This window comes from Grampus griseus (assembly GCF_964374135.1).
Source record: "Grampus griseus genome assembly, chromosome: X".
NCBI lineage: Eukaryota > Metazoa > Chordata > Mammalia > Artiodactyla > Delphinidae > Grampus > Grampus griseus.
The window spans coordinates 43,832,200-43,858,949 of record NC_138999.1 but is presented as its reverse complement, the minus strand read 5'-3'; the positions used below and the strand labels follow the sequence as shown (position 1 = coordinate 43,858,949).

Genomic DNA, 26,750 nt, shown 5'->3' with positions numbered 1-26,750 from the left:
GGTTTATTCCTAGATATTTTATTCTTTCTGTGGCAATGGTAAATGGGAGTGTTTTCTTGATTTCACTTTCAGATTTTTTATCATTAGTGTATAGGAATGCCAGAGATTTCTGTGCATTAATTTTGTATCCTGCTACTTTACCAAATTCATTGATTAGCTCTAGTAGTTTTCTGGTAGCATCTTTAGGATTCTCTATGTATAGTATCATGTCATTTGCAAACAGTGACAGCTTTACTTCTTCTTTTCCAATTTGGATTCCTTCTGTTTCCTTTTCTTCTCTGATTGCTGTGGCTAAAACTTCCAAAACTATGTTGAATAAGAGTGGAGAGAGTGGGCAACCTTGTCTTGTTCCTGACCTTAGTGAAAATGCTTTCAGTTTTTCACCATTGGGGACGATGTTGGCTGTGGGTTTGTCATATATGGCCTTAATTATGTTGAGGAAAGTTCCCTCTATGCCTACTCTCTGCAGGGTTTTTATCATAAATAGGTGTTGAATTTTGTCGAAAGCTTTCTCTGCATCTATTGAGATGATCATATGGTTTTTCTCCTTCAATTTGTTAATATGGTGTATCACGTTGATTGATTTGCGTATATTGAAGAATCCTTGCATTCCTGGAATAAACCCCACTTGATCATGGTGTAGGATCCTTTTAATATGCTGCTGGATTCTGTTTGCTAGTATTTTGTTAAGTATTTCTGCATCCATGTTCATCAGTGATATTGGCCTGTAGTTTTCTTTCTTTGTGACATCTTTGTCTGGTTTTGGTATCAGGGTGATGGTGGCCTCATAGAATGAGTTTGGGAGTGTTCCTCCCTCTGCTATATTTTGGAAGAGTTTGAGAAGGATAGGTGTTAGCTCTTCTCTAAATGTTTGATAGAATTTGCCAGTGAAGCCATCTGGCTCTGGGCTTTTGTTTGTTGGAAGATTTTTGTTGTTGTTGTTGTTGTTGTTGTTGTGGTACGCGGGCCTCTCACTGTTGTGGCCTCTCCCGTCGCAGAGCACAGGCTCCGGACATGCAGGCTCAGTGGTCATGGCTCACGGGCCCAGCCGCTCCACGGCATGTGGGATCGTCCCTGACCAGGGCATGAACCCGCGTCCCCTGCATCGGCAGGCAGACTCTCAACCACTGCGCCACCAGGGAAGCCCTGTTGGAAGACTTTTAATCACAGTTTCAATTTCAGTGCTTGTGATTAGTCTGTTCATGTTTTCTATTTCCTCCTGATTCAGTCTTGGCAGGTTGTGCTTTTTTAAGAATTTGCCCATTTCTTCCAGGTTGTCCATTTTATTGGCATAGAGTTGCCTGTAGTAATCTCTCCTGATCCTTTGTATTTCTGCAGTGTCAGTTGTTACTTCTCTTCCATTTCTAATTCTATTGACTTGAGTCTTCTCCCTTTTTTTCTTGATGAGTCTGGCTAATGGTTTATCAATTTTTTTACCTTCTCAAAGAACCAGCTTTTAGTTTTATTGATCTTTGCTATCATTTCCTTCATTTCTTTTTCATATATTTCTGATCTGATCTTTATGATTTCTTTCCTAATGCTAACTTTGGGTTTTATTTGTTTTTCTTTCCCTAATTGCTTTAGGTGCAAGGTTATATTGTTTATTCGAGATGTTTCGTGTTTCTTAAGGTAGGATTGTATTGCTATAAACTTCCCTCTTAGAACTGCTATTGCTGCATCCCATAGGTTTTAGGTTGTCGTGTCTCCATTGTTATTTGTTTCTAGGTATTTTTTGATTTCCTCTTTGATTTCTTCAGTGATCACTTCGTTATTAAGTAGTGTATTGTTTAGCTTCCATGTGTTTGTATTTGTTACAGATCTTTTCCTGTAATTGATATCTAGTCTCATAGCATTGTGGTCGGAAAAGATACTTGATACAATTTCAATTTTCTTAAATTTACCGATGCTTGATTTGTGACCCAAGATATGATCTATCCTGGAGAATGTTCAATGAGCAGTTCAGAAAAATGTGCATTCTGTTGTTTCTGGATGGAATGTCCTATATTATCAATTAAGTCCATCTTGTTTAATATATCATTTAAAGCTTGTGTTTCCTTATTTTTTTTCATTTTGGATGATCTGTCCATTGGTGAAAGTGGGGTGTCAAAGTCCCCTACTATGAATATGTTACTGTCGATATCCCCTTTTATGGCTGTTAGTATTTGCCTTATGTATTGAGGTGCTCCTATGTTGGATGCATAAATATTTACAATTGTTATATCTTCTTCTTGGATCGATCCCTTGATCGTTATGTAGTGTCCTTCTTTGCCTCTTCTAAAAGTCTTTATTTTAAAGTGTATTTTGTCTGATATGAGAATTGCTACTCCAGTTTTCTTTTGGTTTCCATTTACATGGAATATCTTTTTCCATCACTTCACTTTCAGTCTGTATGTGTATCTAGGTCTGAAGTGGGTCTCTTGTAGACAGCATATATATGAGTCTTGTTTTTGTACCCATTCAGCCAGTCTGTGTCTTTTGGTGGGAGCATTTAATCCATTTACATTTAAGGTAATTATTGATATGTATGTTCCTATTCCCATTTTCTTAATTGTTTTGGGTTTGTCATTGTAGGTCTTTTCCTTCTCTTGTGTTTCTTGCCTAGAGAAGGTCCTTTAGCATTTGTTGTAAAGCTGGTTTGGTTGTGCTGAACTCTCTCAGCTTTTGCTTGTCTGTAAAGGTTTTAATTTCTCCATCAAATCTGAATGAGATCCTTGCTGGGTAGAGTAATCTTGGTTGTAGGTTGTTCTCCTTCATCACTTTAAATATGTCCTGCCAGTCCCTTCTGGCTTGCAGAGTTTCTGCTGAAAGATCAGCTGTTAGCCTTATGTGGATTCCCTTGTGTGTTATTTGTTGTTTTTCCCTTGCTGCTTTTAAAATGCTTTCTTTGTATTTAATTTTTGACAGTTTGATTACTATGTGTCTTGCCATGTTTCTCCTTGGTTTTATCCTGTATGGGACTCTCTGTGCTTCCTGGGCTTGATTTACTATTTCCTTTCCCATATTAGGGAAGTTTTCAACTATAATCTCTTCAAATATTTTCTCAGTCCCTTTCTTTTTCTCTTCTTCTTCTGGAACCCCTATAGTTTGAATGTTGGTGCAGTTAATTTTGTCCCAGAGGTCTCTGAGACTGTCCTCAGTTCTTTTCATTCTTTTTTCTTTATTCTGCTCTGCAGTGGTTATTTCCACTATTTTGTCTTCCAGGTCACTTATCCGTTCTTCTGCCTCAGTTATTCTGCTATTGATCCTATCTAGAGTATTTTTCATTTTATTTATTGTGTTGTTCATCGTTGCTTGTTTCCTCTTTAGTTCTTCTCGGTCCTTGTTAAATGTTTCTTGTATTTTCTCTATTCTATTTCCAAGATTTTGGATCATCTTTACTATCATTATTCTGAATTCTTTTTCAGGTAGACTGCCTATTTCCTCTTCATTTGTTAGGTCTGGTGGGTTTTTATCTTGCTCCTTCATCTGCTGTGTGTTTTTCTGTCTTCTCATTTTGCTTATCTTACTGTGTTTGGGGTCTCGTTTTTTGCAGGCTGCAGGTTCGTAGTTCCCGTTGTTTTTGGTGTCTGTCTCCAGTGGCTAAAGTTGTTTCAGTGGGTTGTGTAGGCTTCCTGGTGGAGGGGACTAGTGCCTGTGTTCTGGTGGATGGGGCTGGATCTTGTCTTTCTGGTGGGCTAGTCCACGTCTCTTGGGGTGTTTTGGGGTGTCTGTGGACTTATTATGATTTTAGGCAGCCTCTCTGCTAATGGGTGGGGTTGTGTTCCTGTCTTGCTAGTTGTTTGGCATATGGTGTCCAGCACTGTAGCTTGCTGGTCGTTGAGTGAAGCTGGGTGCTGGTGTTGAGATGGAGATCTCTGGGAGATTTTCGCCATTGATATTATGTGGAGCTGGGAGGTCTCTTGTGGACCTGTGTCCTGAAGTTGGCTCTCCCACCTGAGAGGCACAACACTGACTCTTGGCTGCAACACCAAGAGCCTTTCATCCACACGTCTCAGAATAAAAGGGAGAAAAAGAAGAAAGAAAGAAAGAAAGAAAGAAAGAAAGAAAGAAAGAAAGAAAGAAAGAAAGAAAGAAAGAAAGAAAAGAAAGAAAAGAAAGAAAGAAAGAAAGAAAGAAAGGAAGGAAGGGGAAAGAAGGAAAGAAAGGAAGGGAGGAAGGAGGGAAGGAAGGAAGGAGGGAAGGAAGGAAGAACGAAATGAAAGAAAGAAAAAGGATAAAATAAAATAAAGTAAGATAAAATAAAATAATTAAAATAAAAAATAATTATTAAGAAAAAAAATTTTTTTTAAGTAAAAAAAAGACAGAACCCTAGGACAAATGGTGACAGAGAAGCTATACGGACAAAATCTCACACAGAAGCATACACATACACACTCACAAAAAGAGGAAAAGGGGAAAAAAATAGTAAGTCTTGCTCTTAAAGTCCACATCCTCAATTTGGGATGATTCGTTGTCTCTTCAGGTATTCCACAGATGCAGGGTACATCAAGTTGATTGTGGAGCTTTAATCCACTGCTTCTGAGGCTGCTGGGAGAGATTTCCCTTTCTCTTCTTTGTTCGCCCAGCTCCTGGGGCTCAGCTTTGGATTTGGCCCCGCCTCTGCGTGTAGGTCGCCAGAGGGCGTCTGTTCTTCCCTCAGACAGGAAGGGGTTAAAGGAGCAACTGCTTCCAGGACTCTGGCTCCCTCAGGCCTCGGGGAGGGCGGGGCACGGGGGCGTGGCACGGGGGCGCAGCGGAAGTGGCTGGCGGGCCGTTACACCAGCCTGAGGCGCGCTGTGTGCGGCGGCAGTGGCCGGCGGGCGTTACACCAGCCTGAGGCACGCAGTATGCGGCGGCAGAGGCCGGCGGGCCGTTACACCAGCCTGAGGCGCGCAGTATGCGGCGGCAGAGGCCGGCGGGCCGTTACACCAGACTGAGGTGCGCTGTTTGTTCTCTCGGGGAAGTTGTCCCTGGATCCCGGGACCCTGGCAGTGGTGGGCTGCACAGGCTCCCCGGAAGGGAGGTGTGAAAAGTGACCTGTGCTCCCACACAGGCTTCTTGGTGGCGGCAGCAGCAGCCTTAGCGTCTCATGCCCATCTCTGGGGTCCGCGCTGTTAGCCGCGGCTCCCGCCCGTCTCCTGAGCTCCTTTAAGCAGCGTTCTTAATCCCCTCTCCTCGTGCACCAGGAAACAAAGAGGGAAGAAAAATTCTCTTGCCTCTTCGGCAGGTCCAGACTTTTCCCCAGACTCCTGGCTAGCTGTGGTGCACTAGCCCCCTTCAGGCTGTGTTCACGCCGCCAACCCCAGTCCTCTCCCTGGGATCCGACCGAAGCCGAGCCTCAGCTCCCAGCCCCCGCCCGCCCCGGCGGGTGAGCAGACAAGCCTCTCGGCTGGTGAGTGCTGGTCAGCGCCGATCCTCTGTGCGGGAATCTCTCCGCTTTGTCCTCCGCACCCCTGTTGCTGCGCTCTCCTCCGTGGTTCTGAAGCTTTCCCGCTCCGCCACCCGCAGTCTCCACCCGCGAAGGGACTCCTAGTGTGTGGAAACTTTTCCTCCTTCACAGCTCCCTCCCACTGGTGCAGGTCCCGTCCCTATTCTTTTGTCTCTGTTTTTTTCTTTTTTTCTTTTGCCCTACCCAGGTACGTGGGGAGTTTCTTGCCTTTTGGGAGGTCTGAGGTCTTCTGCCAGCGTTCAGTAGTTGTTCTGTAGGAGTTGTTCCACGTGCAGATGTATTTCTGGTGTCTCTGTGGGGAGGAAGTTGATCTCCGCATCTTACTCTTCCGCCATCTCCCCACAGTCTCCAACACAGCATTTTGGACATAAAGTGTTAAAGGCTAGAACAGGAACTGTGGGTGGCGTGCTCTGTGGAGGAACAAAATGATTATGTGGAATAGCCTCAATGAAAATAGTGGTGGGGAGCTGGGGGAGAGCTAGAAAGAGGAAAAGCCAAAGAGATACTGTAAAAGAAGGCTCAGTAGAATTTAGTTAAAGACTGGATGGTTGGTGCACTCAACTTCAGGAATGCTGGATGTGGAAGAAGGGCCCAAAATAAGAGAGGTGCCGTGCTCTCCACTGTATCCTCGTGCCTAGAAATGTTGTACATGGTACCTAGCACATACTACTAGTACATAGTACTTCTGTGAGATGCTTTATAAATCGTTGTTAATGGATGACTTCTGGGTAACAGCCACTGGAGAGATTTCTAACATCATGGTTTTGTGTGTGAAACTCTGGAGCAAGTGCCTCCCCACAAGGTCTTCTAGTGCCTTGAGCCTCCCTGCTGGGCACTCTGAATCCATAATAGAACAGTGTGGTTAAATGTGGGAGCCTCACCTCCTTTCCTTCCCATAAGTTTTAGCCACTGCTACTGACCTGTGGCTCTGGTTCCTGCCCTTTGGTAGGCAGCTTCCCCTGCCCTTCCTCTTACACCTCCTTCTCTGTGTCTGGCCTGTTACCGCTCAACACATGTTTTCCTCAGCAAGGTCATTCTCCTCAGGACTACCTTTTTAGGCCTTAGCCCTCTAGAGCTCAGCACAGCTGGGATATTCTGTGTTTCCGCTGGGGTGAGGGGCATTCCCAGCTATGATGGAATCAGCTTGAGTCTGTCTACTACTGCTCCTGGGAGGTAGAGAGCTGATTTATCCCCCTCTATAACAAGAGTGTTGAAAACATGGGTCCTTATCTTAGTCAACTCTGCTCCCTCAGTGTGTCTAATATGGAATCTGCCACGGTAAATGAATGAATAAATTAGTAAATAAGCTATCATCTATTTATCTCTCCACCATCTCCTTTATTTATCATGTTTCTCTTACTCTGTCATTATTTTGTTCTGTCATTATTTTGTTCTCTATCACCCATTTCTCTCTGTGTAGTTCCTTATAGTCTTTCTCAGACTTTTTTTCCTTTCTGTCATTTATTTTTCTCTGTACCATCTCTCCCTCTTATCTCTGTCATCTGCCTGGTCCTTCTGACATCTATCTTCCCTTGTTTCCTCTCCCCTCCCCTCCTCTCCTCTCCCCTCCCCTCCCTTTCCCTCCCTCTCTTTCTCTCTCCTTCCCCCTTCCCTCCTCCCTTTCCCATCTCTCTTATTCTCCCCCCTCCCCTCATTCTCTCTCATACTAATCATCTCTTTATCTTCTGGCACTACCCATGCCCCATACATGCTCTTCCCCATCCCATTCTTCCCCACTTGCAAGAGTGGCATCTATTCATGTGAAATATACCAGAGCACAGGGATGGGTCCTGTAGAAGCCAGTCAGTGCAAGAGTTGTGGCTGCAGCCTCCAGCACCAGACAGATGCTGTGGTTGTATCCAGAGCCTTGGCCTCAGACCCATTTCCCTTTATTCACCCCTGTCCTGCTGAACAGCCAGTCTCCCCTGTCAGCCTAGCACACCATCCACCATCTCGTTCTATTCTCCCTGGCAGGAGTTGGGGCTCCTTGCCACCCTTTTGCCTACAAACTTGGGGATCTCACCTCTGTGCCCATCTTATCCTTCACTCTCTGAATGTCTTTACCATGCTTTATTTGAATTAGGTCTTTCTCTCTCACTAATCTGTAAGTTCTCAAGGGCAAAGCCATATTTGATTGATCTCTGTATCCCCAGAGGTATGTACAGATGGTACACAAGACACATACAACAAATGCTTATCAAATGAATAAGCCAAAAATTGGCAGCCAATTGGTGTTGACTTGCTCAAACTTCTCAGTCATTTACCTATCCCTTTCTTAGAGAAAAATGGGGAGATTGGCCAGAATGATTTTTTTCTCAGAGAAAACTTAGGGTGGGCACACTATTCATTGGGAAGCAGCACTCACTTATTCCACAAATATTTATTGAGCATCTACTATGCATCCGGCACTGCTGTACACGCTTGGGATACACCCATGAGCAAAAGAGCCCTGTGACGCTAACATTCTGTATCTCCAGGCATTGTCCTTGGGGTGAAGGAGATTTGAGTACTGAGAGCTGAGGGGGTGGCCACTAAGATTCCTACATCAGCTCCTTGCAAGATGTTCTACTTCATTTAAGGGAAAGAGGGGGTGGGGGCGGAAGCTGCCTGGGAAGTGATTTCAGCTCTGGTTCCCTAAGTTGACTTCCTGTCCCTTTCTTACTGTAGGAGGAACGCCCCCGTCAGTAGGCCACATTCATGGCATGTGGCCAAGCTGCTGGAGGGATGCCCTGAAGCAGCCACCAACATGCACTTCCCTTCTGAAGCCTTCAGCTTGTCCTGGCATTCCGGCTGCAACACGAGGTAAGTCTAGAACCCTCCCCTCAAGATAGGGTAGAGGCTAGATCACCCAGCCACTTCCTCTCCTCTGCTCTCATCCCCGTTGGAGGCTGTAGAGCCCAGAGTGCTATCCCGGAAAATGGGGTGGGTTTCCAGTGTGCCTGGCTTCTGGTCCTCGTCTACTGAGAACTATCTGTGACTTTGGGACAGTCCCTTTCCTTTTAAAAAATGTTTCCTTGAAATACTGACCTCACTCGACTTGCAAAACACCACTTTCTCCTCCTTTTCTCCTTATTTCCTTTGCAGTCTCTTTCCCTGGCTCCTCTGCATCATCCTGGTCTCTGATATCGGTGGCCCTGGGGCTGGGTTCTGGTCCTCTTCTCTAGCTACAGTGACTCATGGTGACCTCATCCATTGTTCCTCTCATCCCAGCTCTGTCACAGAACCAAAGCTTTCAGAATGGGAACCTCCCTGAATAGCAGGGTCCACCTGCAATGAGGATCTCTCAATTTAGGGTGCTTGGGATGGTCTGTGGTTGAAAGAGCTGCCCAGCAGACTCAGAGAACTTTCTCAGCAAGCCCAGAGCCAGCAAAGCTGCTGGCCTCAGCTGCCTTTTCCCTTCCACAACAAGATCTTCCCTCTGAGAAGGGATTTCTGTTGAGGAGGCTCAGGGAAGCTAAGGGTTGAGTTTGCCCTGACTCGGTGTCTTTATTTGGCATCGGAAGTCAGGGGCTCAGGGAGGAGGCAGAGGCAGTTTTGTTCTGGGAGAATACACAGAAATACATTCTGAGCTTGGCTCCTGTTTGAGTGGGGGTGTGGCTGTTTTCAGCAGGAAGGGTGGTGGGTTGGGTAGCAGATCTCCTTGCCAAGGAGTAATTGATGGATTCCTAGCCAAGAGGTCAAGTAAGTGGAGTGGCTAAGGGGCAAGGCAGGGAGCAAGAATTAGGAAAGGCTGACCTGGGGGATCTTGTGGGCTCCCGCCACTGCTCAGCTCTGGTGTTTGGAACTGTGGCCTTTCTGAGGGCAGCCTGCAACCTCCTGGGTTTCTAGCCACAGGGTGTTACTGGCATGACTTGGCTCATTTTGGCTTTGTGTGTGGGAAATGGTACTTAAAATTCAAGATTGTGTCTGATCCTAGTCCCTTCTTTGTTCTCCCTGGTTTGGCTTTGCCATGGGGGATGAGGGTGGCCTGGGTGGGCAGGGACCACTATAGTATCAAAAGTCATAGTAGAGAGGATGCTGATAACAATAGCCATGAAAACAACAATCAAGAGAGCAGCAGCTCCAGGTATTGAACCTTCACTAGGTGCCCAGGCTGCGACAAGAGCTTCACTTTTATTATCTGGTTTCACCCACAAAGCAACCCTCTGATACAGATATTACTATTATTTACATTTAACAGACAGTGTAGCAGAAGACCTAGGACATTAGACTCGTAGAGGCCTGGGTTCAAATTCCAGGTCTGCTTCTTTAGCTGCTGTGTGAGCTTGTCAGTTTACTTTCCCTCTCTCAGCTTCAGTTTTCTCATTTGTCAAGTGGAGATAATAATCTCTCCCCTTCAATTTGAAATGAGACATTGTAAAGTGCCTGGCACATTGTAGGTTCTTGGTAAATGGTGAGGATTACTATTACCAAGAAAAGAACAGGGGGACACCTAAATTCTGGCCCTGTCTGGGCCATGAACTAGAGCTGGGCGATGTTGAGAAAATCACATCCTCACAATCACTTCCCTTTGCAGGGCTTGCTTGACACCAATGATTCTCAAAAGCATATGGTCCCTGAACCAACAGCACCAGCATCACCCAGGAACTTGTCAGAAGTAAAATTCTCAGGATCCACCCAGACCTAAAACTCTGGACATGAGACCTAGTCACTTGTGTTTTGATGAGCCCTCTGGGTGATTCTGATACATGCTCAAATTTGAGAACCACTGATTTACAAAATGGGCTGGCTGAAATTAAATCAGCCCTTTAGGGCCCCTCTCAAATGCTAATAGTCCGTGCTTGTTTCTCTTAGCAGAGAGCTATAGCTGACTCCCTGGGGACAGCAATAGTCCAGAAGCAATTCTAGACTCACTGAAGGCAGAGAAACAGAGCACAACCCTCAGTGGAGTTCTCACACTGTTAGTCTTTGGGATCTTGCCCTATCCTTCTTCCACATATCATCTTGTCTCCCATTTTACCACATTTCTGTAGTACCCCCAGTGTCCATCTGTTCCCCTGTTTCCCTTCCTTCCTCTTTTGCCTTATCTCTCACTTGTGACATGGGTGCCTCTGGGTTGTCCTGCTTCTCCCATGGCAGGGCTGGCCAAGGTGGGAAAGGGATCTGGTGACGTAACTAACTGGTGTGCCCTGTGTCTTGCAGTGACGTGTGTGTGCAGTGGTGTCCACTCTCCCGGCACTGCAGCACTGAGAAAAGCAGCTCCATTGGCAGCATGGAGAGCCTGGAGCAACCAGGCCAAGCCACCTATGAGGGCCACCTCTTGCCCATTGACCAGAGCACATACCCCAATCAGCGTGACTCAGCCTATAGCTCCTTCTCGGCCAGCTCAAATGCCTCTGACTGTGCCCTTTCCCTCAGGCCAGAGGAGCCAGGCTCTGTGGACTGCATCATGCAAGGCCCAGGGCCAACCAAGGCCCCTAATGGCCAGCTTAATGTGGCTGAAACCTCAGGAGGTGGCCGGCATACCAGTGGGAGCCACTTGACTCCTAGCTCCCAGATATCATCCCGTCCACAGGAGGTCCACCACTCAGGGCCTGCCAAGGCTGCCAGGGGTCCACCACAACCTCCAGTGAGGCGAGACAGTCTTCAGGCCTCCAGAGCCCAACTCCTCAGTGGAGAGCAGAGCAGGGCTTCTGAGCTTGTGGACTCCTTGCAACAGACGGAGAAACCTAGCTTGGACACCATGCTATCCCCAAGGAACCCTAACAGGTTCTGCTGCCTCAGCGGGCAAGACCAAGTGACAAATGAGGGCCATCAGAACTGTGAGCTCAGCCAACTTCCTGAATCCAGCCAGAAGGGCTCTGAGCATCTACTGATGGAGGCCTCGGCCAAAGCTGTTGGATTCCCAAAAGCATATGACAAAGCTTCCAGCACAGATTCCAGCCCACTTAACCAGGCTTCAGCAGAACTAGCTAAGGCTTCTTCTTTTGGCAGCCCTCCACACCTCACAGGACATCGCCATAGTGCCCCTGAAGAGCTACTGGCGTCCCACTTGCAGCATGTGCACCTTGATACTAGGGACAGCAAGGGGACGGAGCTTCCAGCTGGGCAGGATGGGCAGGAGTGGACTCTATCCCCTTTGCACAGTAGCCACACAGGCAAGAAAAGCCCATGTCCCCCTGCAGGAGGAACCCAGGACCAGCCCAGCAAAGAAAGAAAGACCAGGCCAATGGATGATAGACTTCTGGGTTCGGGGCATCAGAGCCCAAGCAGTTCCCCACATGGAGAGGCTGATGGACATCCTCCAGAAAGAAGTTTCCAGGACCCAAACAGAGCAAGCAGAGCTGACAGTGAATTGGCCAGCCAGCAGTCCTCTGCCTCTGGCTCCCTTGTTCAACAAACCACTAAAGTAGCTGGCCGCACAGAGACAACTGAAGAAGGGGACAGTGAGCCCAAGGAGTGTGGCCGGGTGGGTGGTAGGCGAAATGGAGGGACCCGGGGCCGCTCAATACAAAACCGGCGGAAGAACGAACGTTTTGCTACCAATCTACGTAATGAAATTCAGAGGAGGAAGGCCCAGCTCCAGAAAGGCAAGAGTCCCTTGTCACAGCTGTGTGACACCAAGGAGCCAGTGGAAGAGACCGAGGAGCGCCTAGAAAGTCCTCCACTTCCTGCCTCTAACTCATCCCTTCTATCTTCGTATAAAAAACCACCTAGCCCCAGAGACAAGCTCTTCAACAAGAGCATGATACTCAGGGCTAGGTCTTCAGAGTGCCTCAGCCAAGCCCCTGAGGGCCATGAATCTAGGACGGGCTTGGAGGGACGAATGAGCCCTAGCCAGAGACCTGGCCAGTCCTCTTTGAGCCTGAACACCTGGTGGAAAGCATCTGACCCATCCTCCTCAGACTCTGAAAAAACAAATGTTCACCGTGGAGTCCGTGGAGGTCACTGGAGATGGTCGCCAGAGCACAACCTGCAGCCACATGTGGCACTAGCCGTGGAAAACTCTTCCAACCCAGGTGACAAGGAATTGAAGGCTTCTACTGCCCAAGCTGGGGAGGAAGCCATCCTCTTGCCCTTTGCAGACAGAAGAAAGTTCTTTGAAGAGAGTAGCAAATCCTTATCGACATCTCATTTGCCAGGTTTAACCACTCATAGCAAGACTTTTACCCAGAGACCAAAACCTGTTGACCAAAACTTCCAGCCAATGAGCTCCAGCTATAGGGAATTGAGGCGCCATCCCATGGACCAATCATATCACTCCACAGACCAACCCTGTCATGCCACAGACCAATCATATCATTCCATGTCACCCCTTCAGTCAGAAACTACCACTTACAAAGAATGTTTTGCAAGCAAAGGTCTAGAACAATCCATGTGTTGTAAGCCACTACACTGTGGTGATTTTGATTACCGCAGGACGTGCTCTTACTCCTGCAATGTCCAGGGAGCTGTAGTCCATGACCCTTGCATTTATTGTTCTGGGGAAGTCTGCCCTGCTTTGCGAAAGAGAAATATGATGCCAAACTGCTGCAACTGCCGGTGCCACCACCACCAGTGTATCCGGTGTTCAGCTTGTTATCATAATCCCCAGCATGGTACCCTTGAGGACAGCAGCTTGGCACCTGGCAACACTTGGAAACCCAGGAATCCAACAGTGCAGGTGAGGACTTGACTCTCGGATGGGTGAGCTTCATTATTCTCTTTGTGAGGAGAAAGCTAGGTAAATCATTTGAAAACGTAACAATTATAATGTCTTAAAATTATATAGTGCTGGGTCCACCAGGTGGTAGCTTACTAACCTTGGGCAAGACATTCAGTGATCAAAATTGCACTTACCTCATCTTTAGAGGTAGAATAAAATAACTTTTGCTTCACAAAATGAACACAACTGGGCTTTATATCCTGACTGTATAATTGGTATCTGAGTGAACTTAAGCAAGTCATCCAGCCACCAAAAGTTGTAGTTATGTGATTCTTTTTAAAGGGAAAAAGAAAAGAATTTTTACCTCATAAAATGGCCAGTACTAAATAAAGTCTTATTACCTCATCTCTAAAGTGGAGGAAAGTAATGGCTGCCTCATGAATTAGTTGGGTGGATCAAATGAGATTGTGTAACACAGAGTGCCAGGCTCAGTGCCTGATCCAAAACAGCATGTATTCCCTTCCATTTCCTGCTTTAAAATATATTTGGAGCTGCAAAACTTGCAGATGTCTCCCAGGCTTTGTTTGCAGAGACCCAGGTCTAAATTGGCTGTTGCTGTACCCTGGTTATGACCTACAACTCTAATACAAGCCACCACCATCCCTCAGGGTATCTGTGGAAGGACTCCCTATGCTGTTGCCAGCTTACCACCAGATTCCTTTCCCATGGCTTTCCTAGTGCCACCTTTTGGCTGGTGCATTCAAACCAGAAGTTAGTTCCTGTGTTGAACTGTTTTTGCATAGGCCTACACTTCTGAAAGACTTACTGTATGAAATTGCTCAATACATATTCTTTGAAGAAACGAAACTTAGGGGTAAAGAAGCCTTACACAGAAGAGTACATATTCTACTATTCCTTTATATAAAGTTCTAAAACAGCTATTCTATGGAAAAAAATTTCAAAACAGTGGTTGCCTGTGGCAGGCAGCACAGAGATTGACTAGGAAAGGGCATGAGGGAACTTTGTTGGGTGATGATCTATATCTTGATAAGAGTTTGAGTTACACAGGTGTATACATTTGCCAAACCTTAACAGATGTACACTTAATGTTTGTGCATTTCGCTGGAAGTAAATTTTGCCTAAAATACTGTAAACAAATATCAAACTTTAATGATATGTATGCTTGAGCTTTTGAAGTATATTGATTTACACAACTTATTTTCTAGTTTTCAGCATACAGATGTTGCACATATTTTGTTATATTTATCCTTAAGATTTCATGTTTTTGCTGCCATTGTAGATACTATTGTTTTCTTAAGGTCAAGTTAAAATTCTTTACTATTATGTAGAAATGCAATTTAATTTTGTATATTTTCCTTGTATCCTGCAACCTTGCCAAACTCACTTTTCTTGGTAGATTTTAAAAGATTTTCTACATAGACAATCATGTCATCCGTAAATATAAGTAATTTTGTCTTCATTTCCACTGTGTGTGGCTTTATTAGGAGAGGAGGCCCCTATTGCACTGTCTAGGACCTCCAATACAGTGTTTAGTAGAAGTGGTGAGAGCAGATATTGTTACTTTATTCCCAATTTTTCACTATTAAGTTTGATGTTAGCTGTAGATTTTTTTGTAGATGCCTTATAACAGGTTGAAGAAATTCCCTTTTATTCCTAGTTTGTTGGGAGAGCTTTTATCAAGAGTGGATATTGAATTTTTTTCAAGTGCTTTTTCTGTATCTATTGAGATGGTCATACAGTTTTTCTCTTTTAGTCTGTTGATATGGTGAATTACATTGATTGATTTTTGAAATAAGAACCAGGCTAGCATTGCCAGAATAAATCCCACTTGGTCATGACATCTTATCCTTTTTATATATTACCAGATTTGATTTGCTAGTATTTTGTTAAGGATTTTTGTCTATGTATATCACGGATTTTAGTTTGTAGTTTTCTCGTGATGTCCGAGTCTGTTTTTTCTGTTTGTTTGGGTTTTTTGGGGGGTTTTCTTTTGCGGTACGTGGGCCTCTCACCGCTGTGGCCTCTCCCATTGCAGAGCACAGGCTCCGGACGCGCAGGCTCAGTGGCCATGGCTCACAGGCCCAGCCGCTCCGCGGCATGCGGTATCCTCCCGGACCGGGGCATGAACCCGTGTCCCCTGCATGGGCAGGCGGACCCTCAACCACTGCACCACCAGGGAAGCCCGAGTCTGGTTTTCATATCAAGATACTGGCCTCACCAAATGAGTTGGGAATTGTTCTCTTCTCTCCTATTTTCCGGAAGAGTTTGCATAGAACTGGTATTTTTTTTTCCTTGAATGTTTGGTAGAATTCATCATTGAAGCCATCTGGGCCTAGAGTTTTCTTAGTGGAAAGATTTTTGACAACAAATTCAATTTCTTTAATAGATATAGGGTTATCTGGGTTATCTATTTCTTCTTGAGTGAGCTTTGGTAGTTTGCCTTTCAAGGAATTTGTCCATTCCATTTAAGTTTTCAAATGTATGGGGATAAAGTTGTACTTTGAAATGCATCAAGAATTTAAGATGGATTTGTGGATGGATAGAGGAGTGAATAGATATGTGATAAGGCAAATACAGTAAAATACTAACTGTAGAAACTATACAATGGTGAATATATAGGTGTTCATTGTAAACTTGTTCAACTTTTCTCAGTGTTTGAAAATATTCATAATAAAATGTAGCAGGAAAAAAGGAGAGGAAATATAAAATAATGGTTTAAGGGCATGATGCTGAAACCAGACTACCTGGGTTTGAATTCCTAAGCATTCCCATCTAAAAAAAATGGAAATGATAACAGTACCTACTTCATAAGTTGGTTGAGAGGATTAAATGATGTAACATGTGCAAGGCATTTAGAACAGTAACTACCAGATAGTAATCATTTTTTAAAGGTTAGTTATTATCTTTTAAAATAAAGGGAGATTTGGGTTTACCTTGAGAAACTTTTGCTGAAACAAGGACCTGCAAGTAGACAATGGAGAAAAGGGGCTGAAGTTGGGGGTGGGGATGGGGTAAGCAGATGACAGCTGCAGAACGGTCATCCTAGGGCCAGTAACTCCATAAGGGAAGGAGGTGAGATTTGCAGGTTGCAGCAGCTGACAGTAGCAATGCAGGTGTGCATGTGCCCATACCATGCCTCTCCTTTTGTACTCTGAGGGAAGGACACATTGGTTTCCTAATGTCTGTTAGATTAGATAAGTAGGTCTGCTTAGACGCTAGGCTTTCAGACATGTGGACAGCCGTCCAGAAGCCACTTCATGCCCATTTCTACCCCTGCCACCTGAGCTCACCCTCCCTCCAGACATGGGGAAAACTTGTAGATGCGTTAGGATACCCCAGCTCAGGTGGCTAAGGTAGTTGTGATGGTGGCTATCTGAAGTAGGGTTGAGATCCTGCTCTTTATGGCCCCTGGAAGAGGATGGGGAGTCAATTGGATCCTCTTTGGTGCTGTTAAGAGAACTAAAATCAGCACACACCTAAATCCCTCATGCTTCATGCCAGTTAGTTCTGCATATATTATCAAAGTATTTCATTTAACAACTATATGAGATACATTATAATAGGATCCCCATTTTACAGCTGAGAAAGCTGAGGCTCAGTGAGATCACACATCCTGCAAGTGGTGAAGCTAGGATTTGAACAACATAATGATAATTAACATTTGAGTGTCTATGGCGTACCAGGTGCTGTTCTAGGTGCTTTACATGTGTCAACTCATGTCATCCTCAAAGCAGTCAAGAAATAGATACTGTTATTATTATGATCACTATTAAATAGCTGGGGGAAATGAGCTAAGAGGAACTCGGTAGTTTGCCTGAGGTCACACTCAGTGTGGGATTTGAATCCATGTAGTGTGGCCTCAGAGGCCAAGCTCCTAGTTGTGCTACACTGCCTCTCCAAAAGCTGATTGCAAAGCCCAGGCCCTCCCCACTCTGGCAGGATGCCTTCTAGCAGTATAACTTCCACTAGGGCAACAAGTTCCTACCACAGTCAATCCCCATCTGCAACAAGCCATGGAGATATCTGCCTCTTTGATTCAAAGAGTGCAGACAATTTACAGCAACCTAAGTGGCTCAGTGAAAAAAAAAGTAAGGTGATACTGGGGAGTTGAGGAGATTGAGAGTTGGGACAGGACTTTGGTTTGGCCACTTCTATTTACTGAGCACTTCCCACAGGGCTAGACAGGGCATGGACAGGAAATCCTGGCTCCCACTGTGGCAAAATGAGGAATAGTGTCTTTGAAAGCAGGGACATCTTACAAGGGCATCAAGGCAGAATCTGAGTTGAACAAGTGGTTTTTGATGCTCTCACATGACAGGTACAGGCAGGGATTGCTCTGGTCCTCTGAAAGCTGTGAAACCTCATCGTTTCCATGGCTACTAACGTCCAGAACCTCCTATGTGCCGAGTGCTGTGCTAAACATTCTCTATACACATCCCATTTTATCCTCACTCCTGGGAATCCAGCAAGGCTAGATAGCCTAGTCCTTATTTGCCAGACAGGAAGCTGAGGTTCAGGGAAGTGACATAACTACCCTCAAATAATGAGTATCTTAGTCAGAATGACTGACAACCAGGTGTCTTACCCCCAAAAGGTAGTAATTTTTTTTTTTTTTTTTTACTGAGGCAAAGTTAATAAAACTTTGAATGGGACCAATAATAGCATTGGAGAAAGCGGGACTTTGGAAGATCAGTGAGGTTTAGGAAAAACTGTGCATTCCCGTTGGGCTAAGTTCTGAGTCACTAGGTAGAGGGTATGGAATGCTGAAATCAGGGAGAACGTCAAAGGCAAATTTGCATTAGGCTTGGAGCTAGAATAGGAAGCAAGGACGTTTTTACAAATGGCATATGTGGCTTGGGCTGCAGGGAAAAGAATGCTTGGGCAAAGCCCTTAAGAACAATATGCCCAGGGTGAAGAGTCTCCTCCTGTAATATGGGGGATGAGTGCTCCCCAGAAATAAGCCCACCTCAGCCACTGTCAGCGGATCTGGAACGAGGAGGAAGGGCCCCTGAAGTACAGGGTGGGCTAGGACAGGGTTGTAGCAGCAGGAGCTTTAGGCCTCAAAGCCTCCTCAAGGGCTGCGGCTTCCAAGAAGTTGCTTTCTATGGTGGAAGAGGCAAGAGGAACAAGCAGGTTCACTGGGAAGAACAAAGAGATTTTCTTTGCAAGAGCCAGAACAAACAGCAAACATGCTAAACTGGTTTTTAATGTGGTTTGGGAGGGGAGTGGAGAAAGAGAGGGAAACTCAGAGTTTCTAGACCACATTGTCCAGGTCCTTGAGTGCTGTCTTAGACTCTGCATGCCCCCAGCAGCCCAGCAAGCCTCCTGACAGAAAGGCAGCCCTCTAGGTACATAGTTCTGTAGCCTGCATGGGAGAGTAGAAGGAACCAGCTGTGGGGGTGGGGAAGAGGGGGTGGGCCTGGCCCAGGACAAGCTCCTGACCTCTTTACATTTTTGAAGCCATCTATATACCTGGCTGTCCAGAGCTCCCTAACTTATCAGAATTTTGCTTTGCAGGACTTTCCTGGGGACAAATGGATGCCAATAACAGGAAACAGGAAGACCAGCCAGTCAGGGAGGTAAGTGACCGCTCTGGGAGTTGGGGTGAGTTAGTACCTCTGAGGCTTCTGTGGAAACTGGTAAGGTTTTCTGTTTTCTATTTGCTCTGTTTCCTTTGAGGAACCTTGTCTGGTGTCAGTACAAAGGCCTTGGTGCTGTAAGATGTAATCCAGCCTGCCCACCAGGCAGCTGGGCTATAGACCAAACTGATGGGTAGCACATTTTGGAATACGTAAAAAGGAGTATTGTGGGACATTGTGCCCATCAGCTCAGAGGCCTGAGGCAGGTGCCCAGGCACAAGGACATGGGGACCAGACCATGCTAAAACACAGATGGGAAGGTATAAACTATGCTTGCCTTCCAAGCAGCCACTGGGTGGTTGGAGGGGCCAGAGAGGAGGTAAGACTGTCCAGCCACTGCTGTGCCTTTGCCTCAGAATGTTTCTTGGGTTCTGCCACCTTTCTTTTTATAGGGCTTGTTGAGAGATTAAGGTCTGTTCATTAAAAATCCAAGGCAGATCATGCTAACAATAGGTTAGAATTCCTAAAAGAAGGCAGGGACATTTTTACAAATGGTATGTATGGCTTGGGCTAGAGGGGAAAGAGTTGCTTCTGCAGAGCCCTTAAGGAAAAAAGAATGCCCAGAGTGGAGAATCTGTTCCTATAATGTGGGGAACATGGCACCTGGCACTTATGCTCCAAAGACATGAGCCCACCTGTCATAGGTGACCATGTGGAGGAGACAGTTACGTCCTCCAGGTTGCTCTCCATCAGTCTGGTTGGAACCCCTTTTGTGAAATTGTTTGATATACTCTTTCAGCTAGTTCTTCTGCAGGACAAGAGGCCCGTAAATTGTATTGATTCTTTAACTCAAACTCCAGGAATAAAGGAGGGACAGGGAAGACGGCTCTTAGCTGCGCCTCTGTGGGGGCACCTAGGAAGAGGGCTAGAATCTGGATCCCCTGACCTCTGAAAAGCCCAGGGTTCTTTCCAGTGGTCTATATTATCCCCTGTGATTTGGTGGTGTAGTCAGGAATAAATTGGGCTTTCTTTTGACTCCAGAGTCTGGGAAACCTATTGGTTTTCTGATTGGCAATGGAAAGAGAGGAAGCCAACATTTACTGATCACCAGCTAAGTGTCAGTCACTGGGCTGGATCTTTTTATAACCATAATCTCATTTATTCTCCACAACAGTTAATTTTACTACCTATTTTATAGATGAGGTCCACAGAGGTTATATAACTTAGTTGAGGTCGCACAGCTAGTAAGTGATGGAGCCAGGACTCAGACTCAGGTTTGTCTGGCCCCAAAGTTCATGCTTTTTCCATTATAACTGCTTCAATTAGGATCCCTAAGGAAACGCTTCAAATGGACCCCTCAGTATCATGTCTCAGGGACCTAAGACCTGGGTGGGGATACTGTGGGATTCTGTGGCTGGCCTTGATTCCCCACTGTTCTTGGAGAAATCATTTCAGTCTAGTGGGTCTGCTGAGTTTCCCCTACTAGACTGAGACTGTCGAAAAAGGAGACCACACCTTGGTCACGGATGTATTCTCCATGCCTAGCACGGTGCCTGACACAGAGAAGTTGCTCAAGATGTATTTGTCATTTGCTTGCCAAATGAAGAAACAGCCTCCTCCACCATTGAATAGATAAAATGACACAAAAATAATAATGCCAACTAACATTTCTTGAGCACGGTACTCTATTCTAGGCACCATTCAAAGCGCTTTACAAATATTTATTTACCACCATAACCTTAAGGGGTAGGTACTGTTAGTTTCTTCATTTGACTGAGAGAAGAAACTGAAACACAGATAGATAAATTCAGTTGCCTAAAGTCCCACAGCTAGTAAGTTGACTAGACCCAGGTAGTCTAGCTTCAGAGACACTATACTACACTATGGTGCTTCTCCAAAATGGCTCTCTTACTAATCAGCCAGTCAAGGAAGGGGACTTTATTTAAAACCTAGTATATGTACTGCCTGTTTCTAGGCAAGCAGGGAAATATTAGAGGAAGAGCATCAGGAAGCATGATGCCTGCCCATCCCCAGCTTGAGCAAGGAAGACTAATCCACACAAAGTTAAGTAGCAGTAATAATAAATTACCAGTTGCAAAACAACCTATGTGCCACTAGCTAAGTTACACATATCCTGTTTTATCTTCCCCAAAACTGTCAGGTAGGCATTATTATAACTAGGGCAGTGATTCTTGAACTTGAATGTGCATTAGAAATACCTGGAGGGCTTGTTAAAAAAAAAATCCAGATACATGATAGCTCCCACCCCGCCCCCAGGGAGTGTGATCCAGTAGGTGTGGAATGGGGCTCAAAATGTGTATGTCTAACAAGCTCCCCAGGTGATGCTGATGCAGCTGGTTCTGGGATCACACTTTGAGAACCAATGATTCAGATAAAGAATCTGAGGTTCAGAGGAGCTAAGTAACTTACTCAAGGTCTCACAGATACTAAAGGGACAAGCCAGGTTTTCAACTCAGGCTAGTTGCTATAAGATGAAAAAGTGTCAAATACATGGTTTAAACAAGAAAAGGCTGGCACATGGTAAGGGGCCAATACATGATAAGTATCATTGTGCCCTATTTAAGTTCATTGGAGGGTAAGAAAACTAAAGGCTGGGGCCTATAGGAGGAAAGGCCCAGAGGGGAAACTAAGCAGGCTGTATTGGAGGAATAAACCCTGCTGGTTGTTAAGAGTTCTGGCCTTATCATTAAAAAGTCTACAAATAACAAATGCTGGAGAGCATGTGGAGAAAAGGGAACCCTCCTACACTGTTGGTGGGAATGTAAGTTGGTACAGCCACTATGGAGAACAGTATGGAGGTTTCTCAGAAAACTAAAAATAGAATTACCATGTGATCCAGCAATCCCACTCCTGGGAATATATCCGGACAAAACTATAATTCAAAAGGATACATGCGCCCCGATGTTTATAGAAGCACTGTTCACAATAACCAAAACATGGAAACAGCCTAAGTGTCCATCAACAGATGAATGGATAAAGAAGATGTGGTAGATATATACAATAGAATACTACTCAGCCATAAAAAAGAACGAAATAATGCCATTTGCAGCAACATGGATGCAACTAGAGATCATCATACTAAGTGAAGTAAGTCAGAAAGAGAAAGACGAATACCATATGATATCACTTATATGTGGAATCTGAAATACGGCACAAATGAACCTTTCTACAAAACAAAAACAGACTCAAAGACATAGAGAACAGACTTGTGGTTGCCAAGGGGGACGTGAGGAGGGAGAGGGATGGAGTGGGAGTTTGGGGTTGGTAGATGCAAACTATTACATTTAGAATGGATAAACAAGGCCCTACTGTATAGCAAAGGGAACTATATCCAGTCTCATGGGATAAACCATAATGGAAAAGAATATAAAAAAAGAATGTATATATGTGCATAATTGAGTCACTTTGCTGTACAGCAGAGATTGGCACAACATTGTAAATCAACTGTACTTCAATAAAAAAAAAAGTTCTGGCCTTGAAGTCAGTCTGCCTGGGTTCAAATCCAGGTTCTTCTGTTCGCTAGCTGTGTGAATTTGGCAAGTGGCTTTCTCTTCCCCCCCACTCCCACCCCACCCAGCTCCTCTCTTTCACCCCACCCCATCGGTTTCCTTATTTGTGAAATGGGGTAAGAGTGCTTACCTCCTGTGACTATTGTGTGGAATAATTGAGTTAATATATGTAAAGCATTTAGGACAAAATCTGGCACCATAAACCCTCAGTAAATGTTAGTCGTAATGAGGAGGAGGAGGAAGAGGAGCAGCAGCAGCAACAGTAACAGTAGAGAAAAAGGGTAAAGAGTGAAGTATTGCACCAGGATAGTTAGGCCTTGAAAACTAGGTAGGATGGCAAATATGGAAGCAATTGAAGGTTATTGATCAGGTAAGTGACATGGTAAATATGGCACTTCAGATAATTTGGCAGCATTTGCAGCCTAGATGGGTTGAAGAAAGACCAATTAGGGGCAGTGATCCAGGCATGAATGAGTGTGGCCTTGTTTTGGGAAGGTGGGGGTGCAATAGGAATGTAACAGAAGGGATAGATAAATATGTGGATATTCGGGGGAAAATGTTTATTGCGAAAGCAATATTACAGGAAATTAAAAACAGAAGAAAAAGTATCTTTTTTTAAACATCTTTATTGGAGTATAATTGCTTTACAATGTTGTGTTAGTTTCTGCTGTATAACAAAGTGAATCAGCTATACATATACATATATCCCCATATCTCTTCCCTCTCGCGTCTCCCTCCCACTCTCCCTATCCCACCACTCTAGGTGGTCACAAAGCACCGAGCTGATCTCCCTGTGCTATGCGGCTGCTTCCCACCAGCTATCTATTTTACGTTTGGTAGTGTATATATGTCCATTCCACTCTCTCACTTCGTCCCAGCTTACCCTTCCCCCTCCCCGTGTCCTCAAGTCCATTCCCTAGGTCTGCGTCTTTATTCCTGTCCTGCCCCTAGGTTCTTCAGAACCATAGAAAAAGTATCCTTATTCTTACTACCCTAACACCCTAATTGTTTTCATTTCCCTGCCAGCCTTTATCTATAGGTGTAGAGATTTGCGGGTGGGGGGGTCATGATTATAATAACTATGTAGATGTGATTTTATGTGTCCTGCTTCTTTTTTCCTCACTAAGCATTATTTGGTGAACAATTTTTCCTGTTGCTATAAAGCCTTCCTCAATAGTTATAAATTTTAATGGCTGCATAATATTTCACCAGCTTAATGTGCCCTAATTTGCTTAATCATTCCCAAACTGGTGGATAATTAGGTTGTTTCCAATTTCTTGCTATTATAAAGTAATGCTGCTAAAAAATTTTGAGCAGCTATAACCTTTTTCTCATTTTGAATTATCTCATTAAAAACAGTTATACAGAGTTGGGGTTAGTTGTTGAAAGAAAATTAGCATTCTTATTGTTCTTGATATATTTCACCAAACTGCTTTCCCTGGAGGTGTTTTACTCTGCCATTAACAACATAGGAGAATACCAGTTTCCCCTAAAATTTGCCATCATGGAAATTTTTCTTTTTCTAATACAATAGGTATACATGGTACATATTATAATTTTAATTTGCTTACTTTGATTATTCTGGTTTGAACATTTTTCATGTATTTAATATTTGCATTGATTCCCATGTGAATTGTTGGTTCAGATAATTTGCTCACAAATACGTGACAACTTTTGAGAGAAAAGTAAAAAGAACTTGGGAATGAAAGGAGTTAAGCCAAAAATAATTTTCTGCCCCAGTGTCTTTAGAAAGAGAAAATTATTGATAGAGTGGGGGCAGGTGACAAGGGGACCTGGTTTGGTGGAGATAATAAGTTTGAGTTGGGATATGTTGAATTTAAAGTTAGTGAGGAAGACAAGGGGATGCTTTTGAGGAGGCCTGTTGATCACCCAGCCAGCGGGGGTAGGATGAAGAAGAATAGCCAGCAAAGGGGATTGAAGGGGCAAGCATCTGGAGTAGTAAGAAGGAGAAGTATGCCAGTGTACCGTCACAGACGATAAAGAGAGGACTGCTATTGGCTTTGACGGTTTGGACACACAAGTGACCTTCGAGAAAGCAAACTTAGTAAAATGGTGGGCATAGAAAGCAGATGGCATAATGGTCTGTAAAGGGGATGCATACAGAAGAAATGCACACAGTTTTACACATCCTAAATTCACCTTTTAAGTGTACAATTCAGTGAGTTTTGGTAAATTTGCATGCTATTGCAATCATCACCACAATCCAATTTTAGAACATGTCTATCTCCCTAAAAAGATCACTTTTGTTCATTTCCAGTCACTCTCTATTCCACATTCAGCCTCAAGAAACCACTAATCTACTTTCTGTCTCTATGGATTTGCCTATTCTGTATGTACCTTTCATATAAATGGAATCATACAATATGTGGGCTTTTGTGTCTGGCTTCTTTTACTTAGCAAGCTTTAGCAGTTCATCTTTGTTATACCATATATCAGTATTTCATTCTGTTTTTTGCCAAGTAATATTCCATTGTATGGACATACCACATTTTATTTATCCATTCATCCATTAATGGACATTTGGGTTGTTTTCACTTTTTTTGTGAATAATGCTGCTATGACCATTCACATACAAATTTCTATGTGGACATATGTTTTCAATTCTCTTGGGTATATATTTAGGAGTAGAATTTCTGGGCCATATGATAACTCTGTTAACTTTTTAAGGAACTGCCTAACTGTTTTCCAAAGCAGCTTCCACCAGCAAAGTAGGAGGGTTTCAGTTTCTTTTCATTAATTTTAATACAATGATTATGTGCTACTATGTGATTAGTAAAAGGGTTTAAAAGAAGAGTGCTTGAAAAGACATTTATACATTTTAAAATGTTTAAAAAGAAGTTGGCTAGGAAAAGGAAGGAGAGAAATGGGGTGGTAGTTAGAGGGGGAGATAAGGTTTAAGTTAGTGGTTCTCAAAATGTGGTCCTAGGACCAGCAACCTCAGTATCACCTAAGAACTGAAGTAGAAATGCAAATTATTGGACCCCACCCAGACCTACTGATTCAGAAACTGGGACATGGCCCAGAGATGTGTGTTTTAAGAAGCCCTTCAGGCAATTCTGATGCAAGCTAAATATGAGAACCTCTGGTTTAAGTGATGGTTTGATCAGGATTTGGGAAACTGGTTTAAGTTTAAAAACAGAAAGGAGAGGTCAATGGAAAGGGAAAGAATATTTTTGCTGAATATGGAGGCAGCAGATCATAGTTTATGATCTCAAGGAAGATGAGAAGGCCTAGGAAAGGTCAAGGGCAGAGATGACATTTAAAGAGGAGAAATCCTGATGGAGCTTCCACTTACCTTCTCCCCACTACACACACATTTTTTAACATTTCTTATATCATTTCTGTCACAACTGGAATGATGGGTGTAGGTGGGAAAATCAAATGTATATTCTTGAGCCATTCTCTGCCTGGAAGCCTGCAACGAATTTTAATTCCAGGTAGTTACACTCTTGGTTGTCTCCCTCCACAGTTATTTAGTTTGCATGCAGAGAATGCAAACACATTTTGATATTAGCAGGAGGGAAAAAAACATTGGTGAGTAGATCTGCTGGGAGAAAAAGCTACATAAATGTGAAGCATTTAAAAGCCCAAAGAAATTATTTCCTAGATTATCTCATTTGGTTTTCCATACTTATAATTGCCTCCTGTGATCATTTCCATTTTTCTACTTTGCACAGACCTTTCGAATGTGTAGAGTGTTTATATATATATATATATATATATATATATATATATATATATATAAAACCACAGTTAATCCTCAAAGAAACTCTGTGAAGCCTTATTTTTCCCATTTGACTGATAAGGAAGCTGAGACTCAGGAAAGGTATTATTATACTATTATTAAAAACAACAACCACAAAAGATATAATAGCTAACATTTATTAAGTGTTTATTGGGTATCAGGCACTGCTCTAAGCATTTCACATGAATTATTTTATTTATTACTAATCATGACCCTATGAGATAGTTACCATTTATTGACCCAGTTTTACAGATGAGGAAACTTACTCACAGATAGATTAAAGTCACTTGCCCAAGGTCAAACAGGCATCTGACTCCAGAGCCCATTACTTCTGGGATTATACAGCAACTACGTGACAAAACTAGACTATTACCCAGGTTTTTCAGTTCACAGCCTAGGGCTCTCTTCCTTCTTTTTAACATACCACATCATGAGCAGAGTGTGGAATATCCAGTACACATTTCCTATTTGGCAGTTGAGTAAAAGAAAACGGATAATTCAGAATTGAATCTCATTTCATTAGGAATAGTACACTTTTCAAGAAGGCTTTACCAGCTAAGAAGAATGCAACCTTCAGAGGCATGAAAGGATTTGTCAAAGAGTGTGACAAAGTGAATTTAAATACTTGGGTATTAATTTAATCGTGGGCACACAAAACCTATTCAAGGAAAATTATAAAACTCTAATGGGAGAAATAAAGACATGAATAAATGCATAGCTATACTCTGCTTCAATTTGGGAAGACTAATATAGTAATGATTACAATACTCCCTAAGTTAATAATATATAGATGTAATGCACTACCAATTAGAGTCACTGTGGTATACTATGTAGAACTTAT

The 26,750-nt window shown here is 43.8% G+C and overlaps 1 protein-coding gene across 4 annotated transcripts in view; it reads left to right on the top strand.

The window, feature by feature from the left end:
- The window catches only part of SHROOM4 (shroom family member 4), a gene marked incomplete at its 5' end in the record, with an annotated part of 214,041 nt that overhangs the window by 160,603 nt on the left and 26,688 nt on the right, over nucleotides 1-26,750 (top strand). For 3 of the 4 annotated variants that reach the window (XM_082681614.1, XM_082681613.1, XM_082681616.1), the window contains 3 exons: nucleotides 8,096-8,230; nucleotides 10,571-13,031; nucleotides 18,552-18,613. In XM_082681614.1, the coding sequence (XP_082537740.1) occupies nucleotides 8,096-8,230; nucleotides 10,571-13,031; nucleotides 18,552-18,613 (2,658 nt within the window). Of the gene's footprint in view, nucleotides 1-4,807; nucleotides 4,918-8,095; nucleotides 8,231-10,570; nucleotides 13,032-18,551; nucleotides 18,614-26,750 lie in introns of those variants that run through there. The other variant, XM_082681615.1, reaches the window with a different exon arrangement.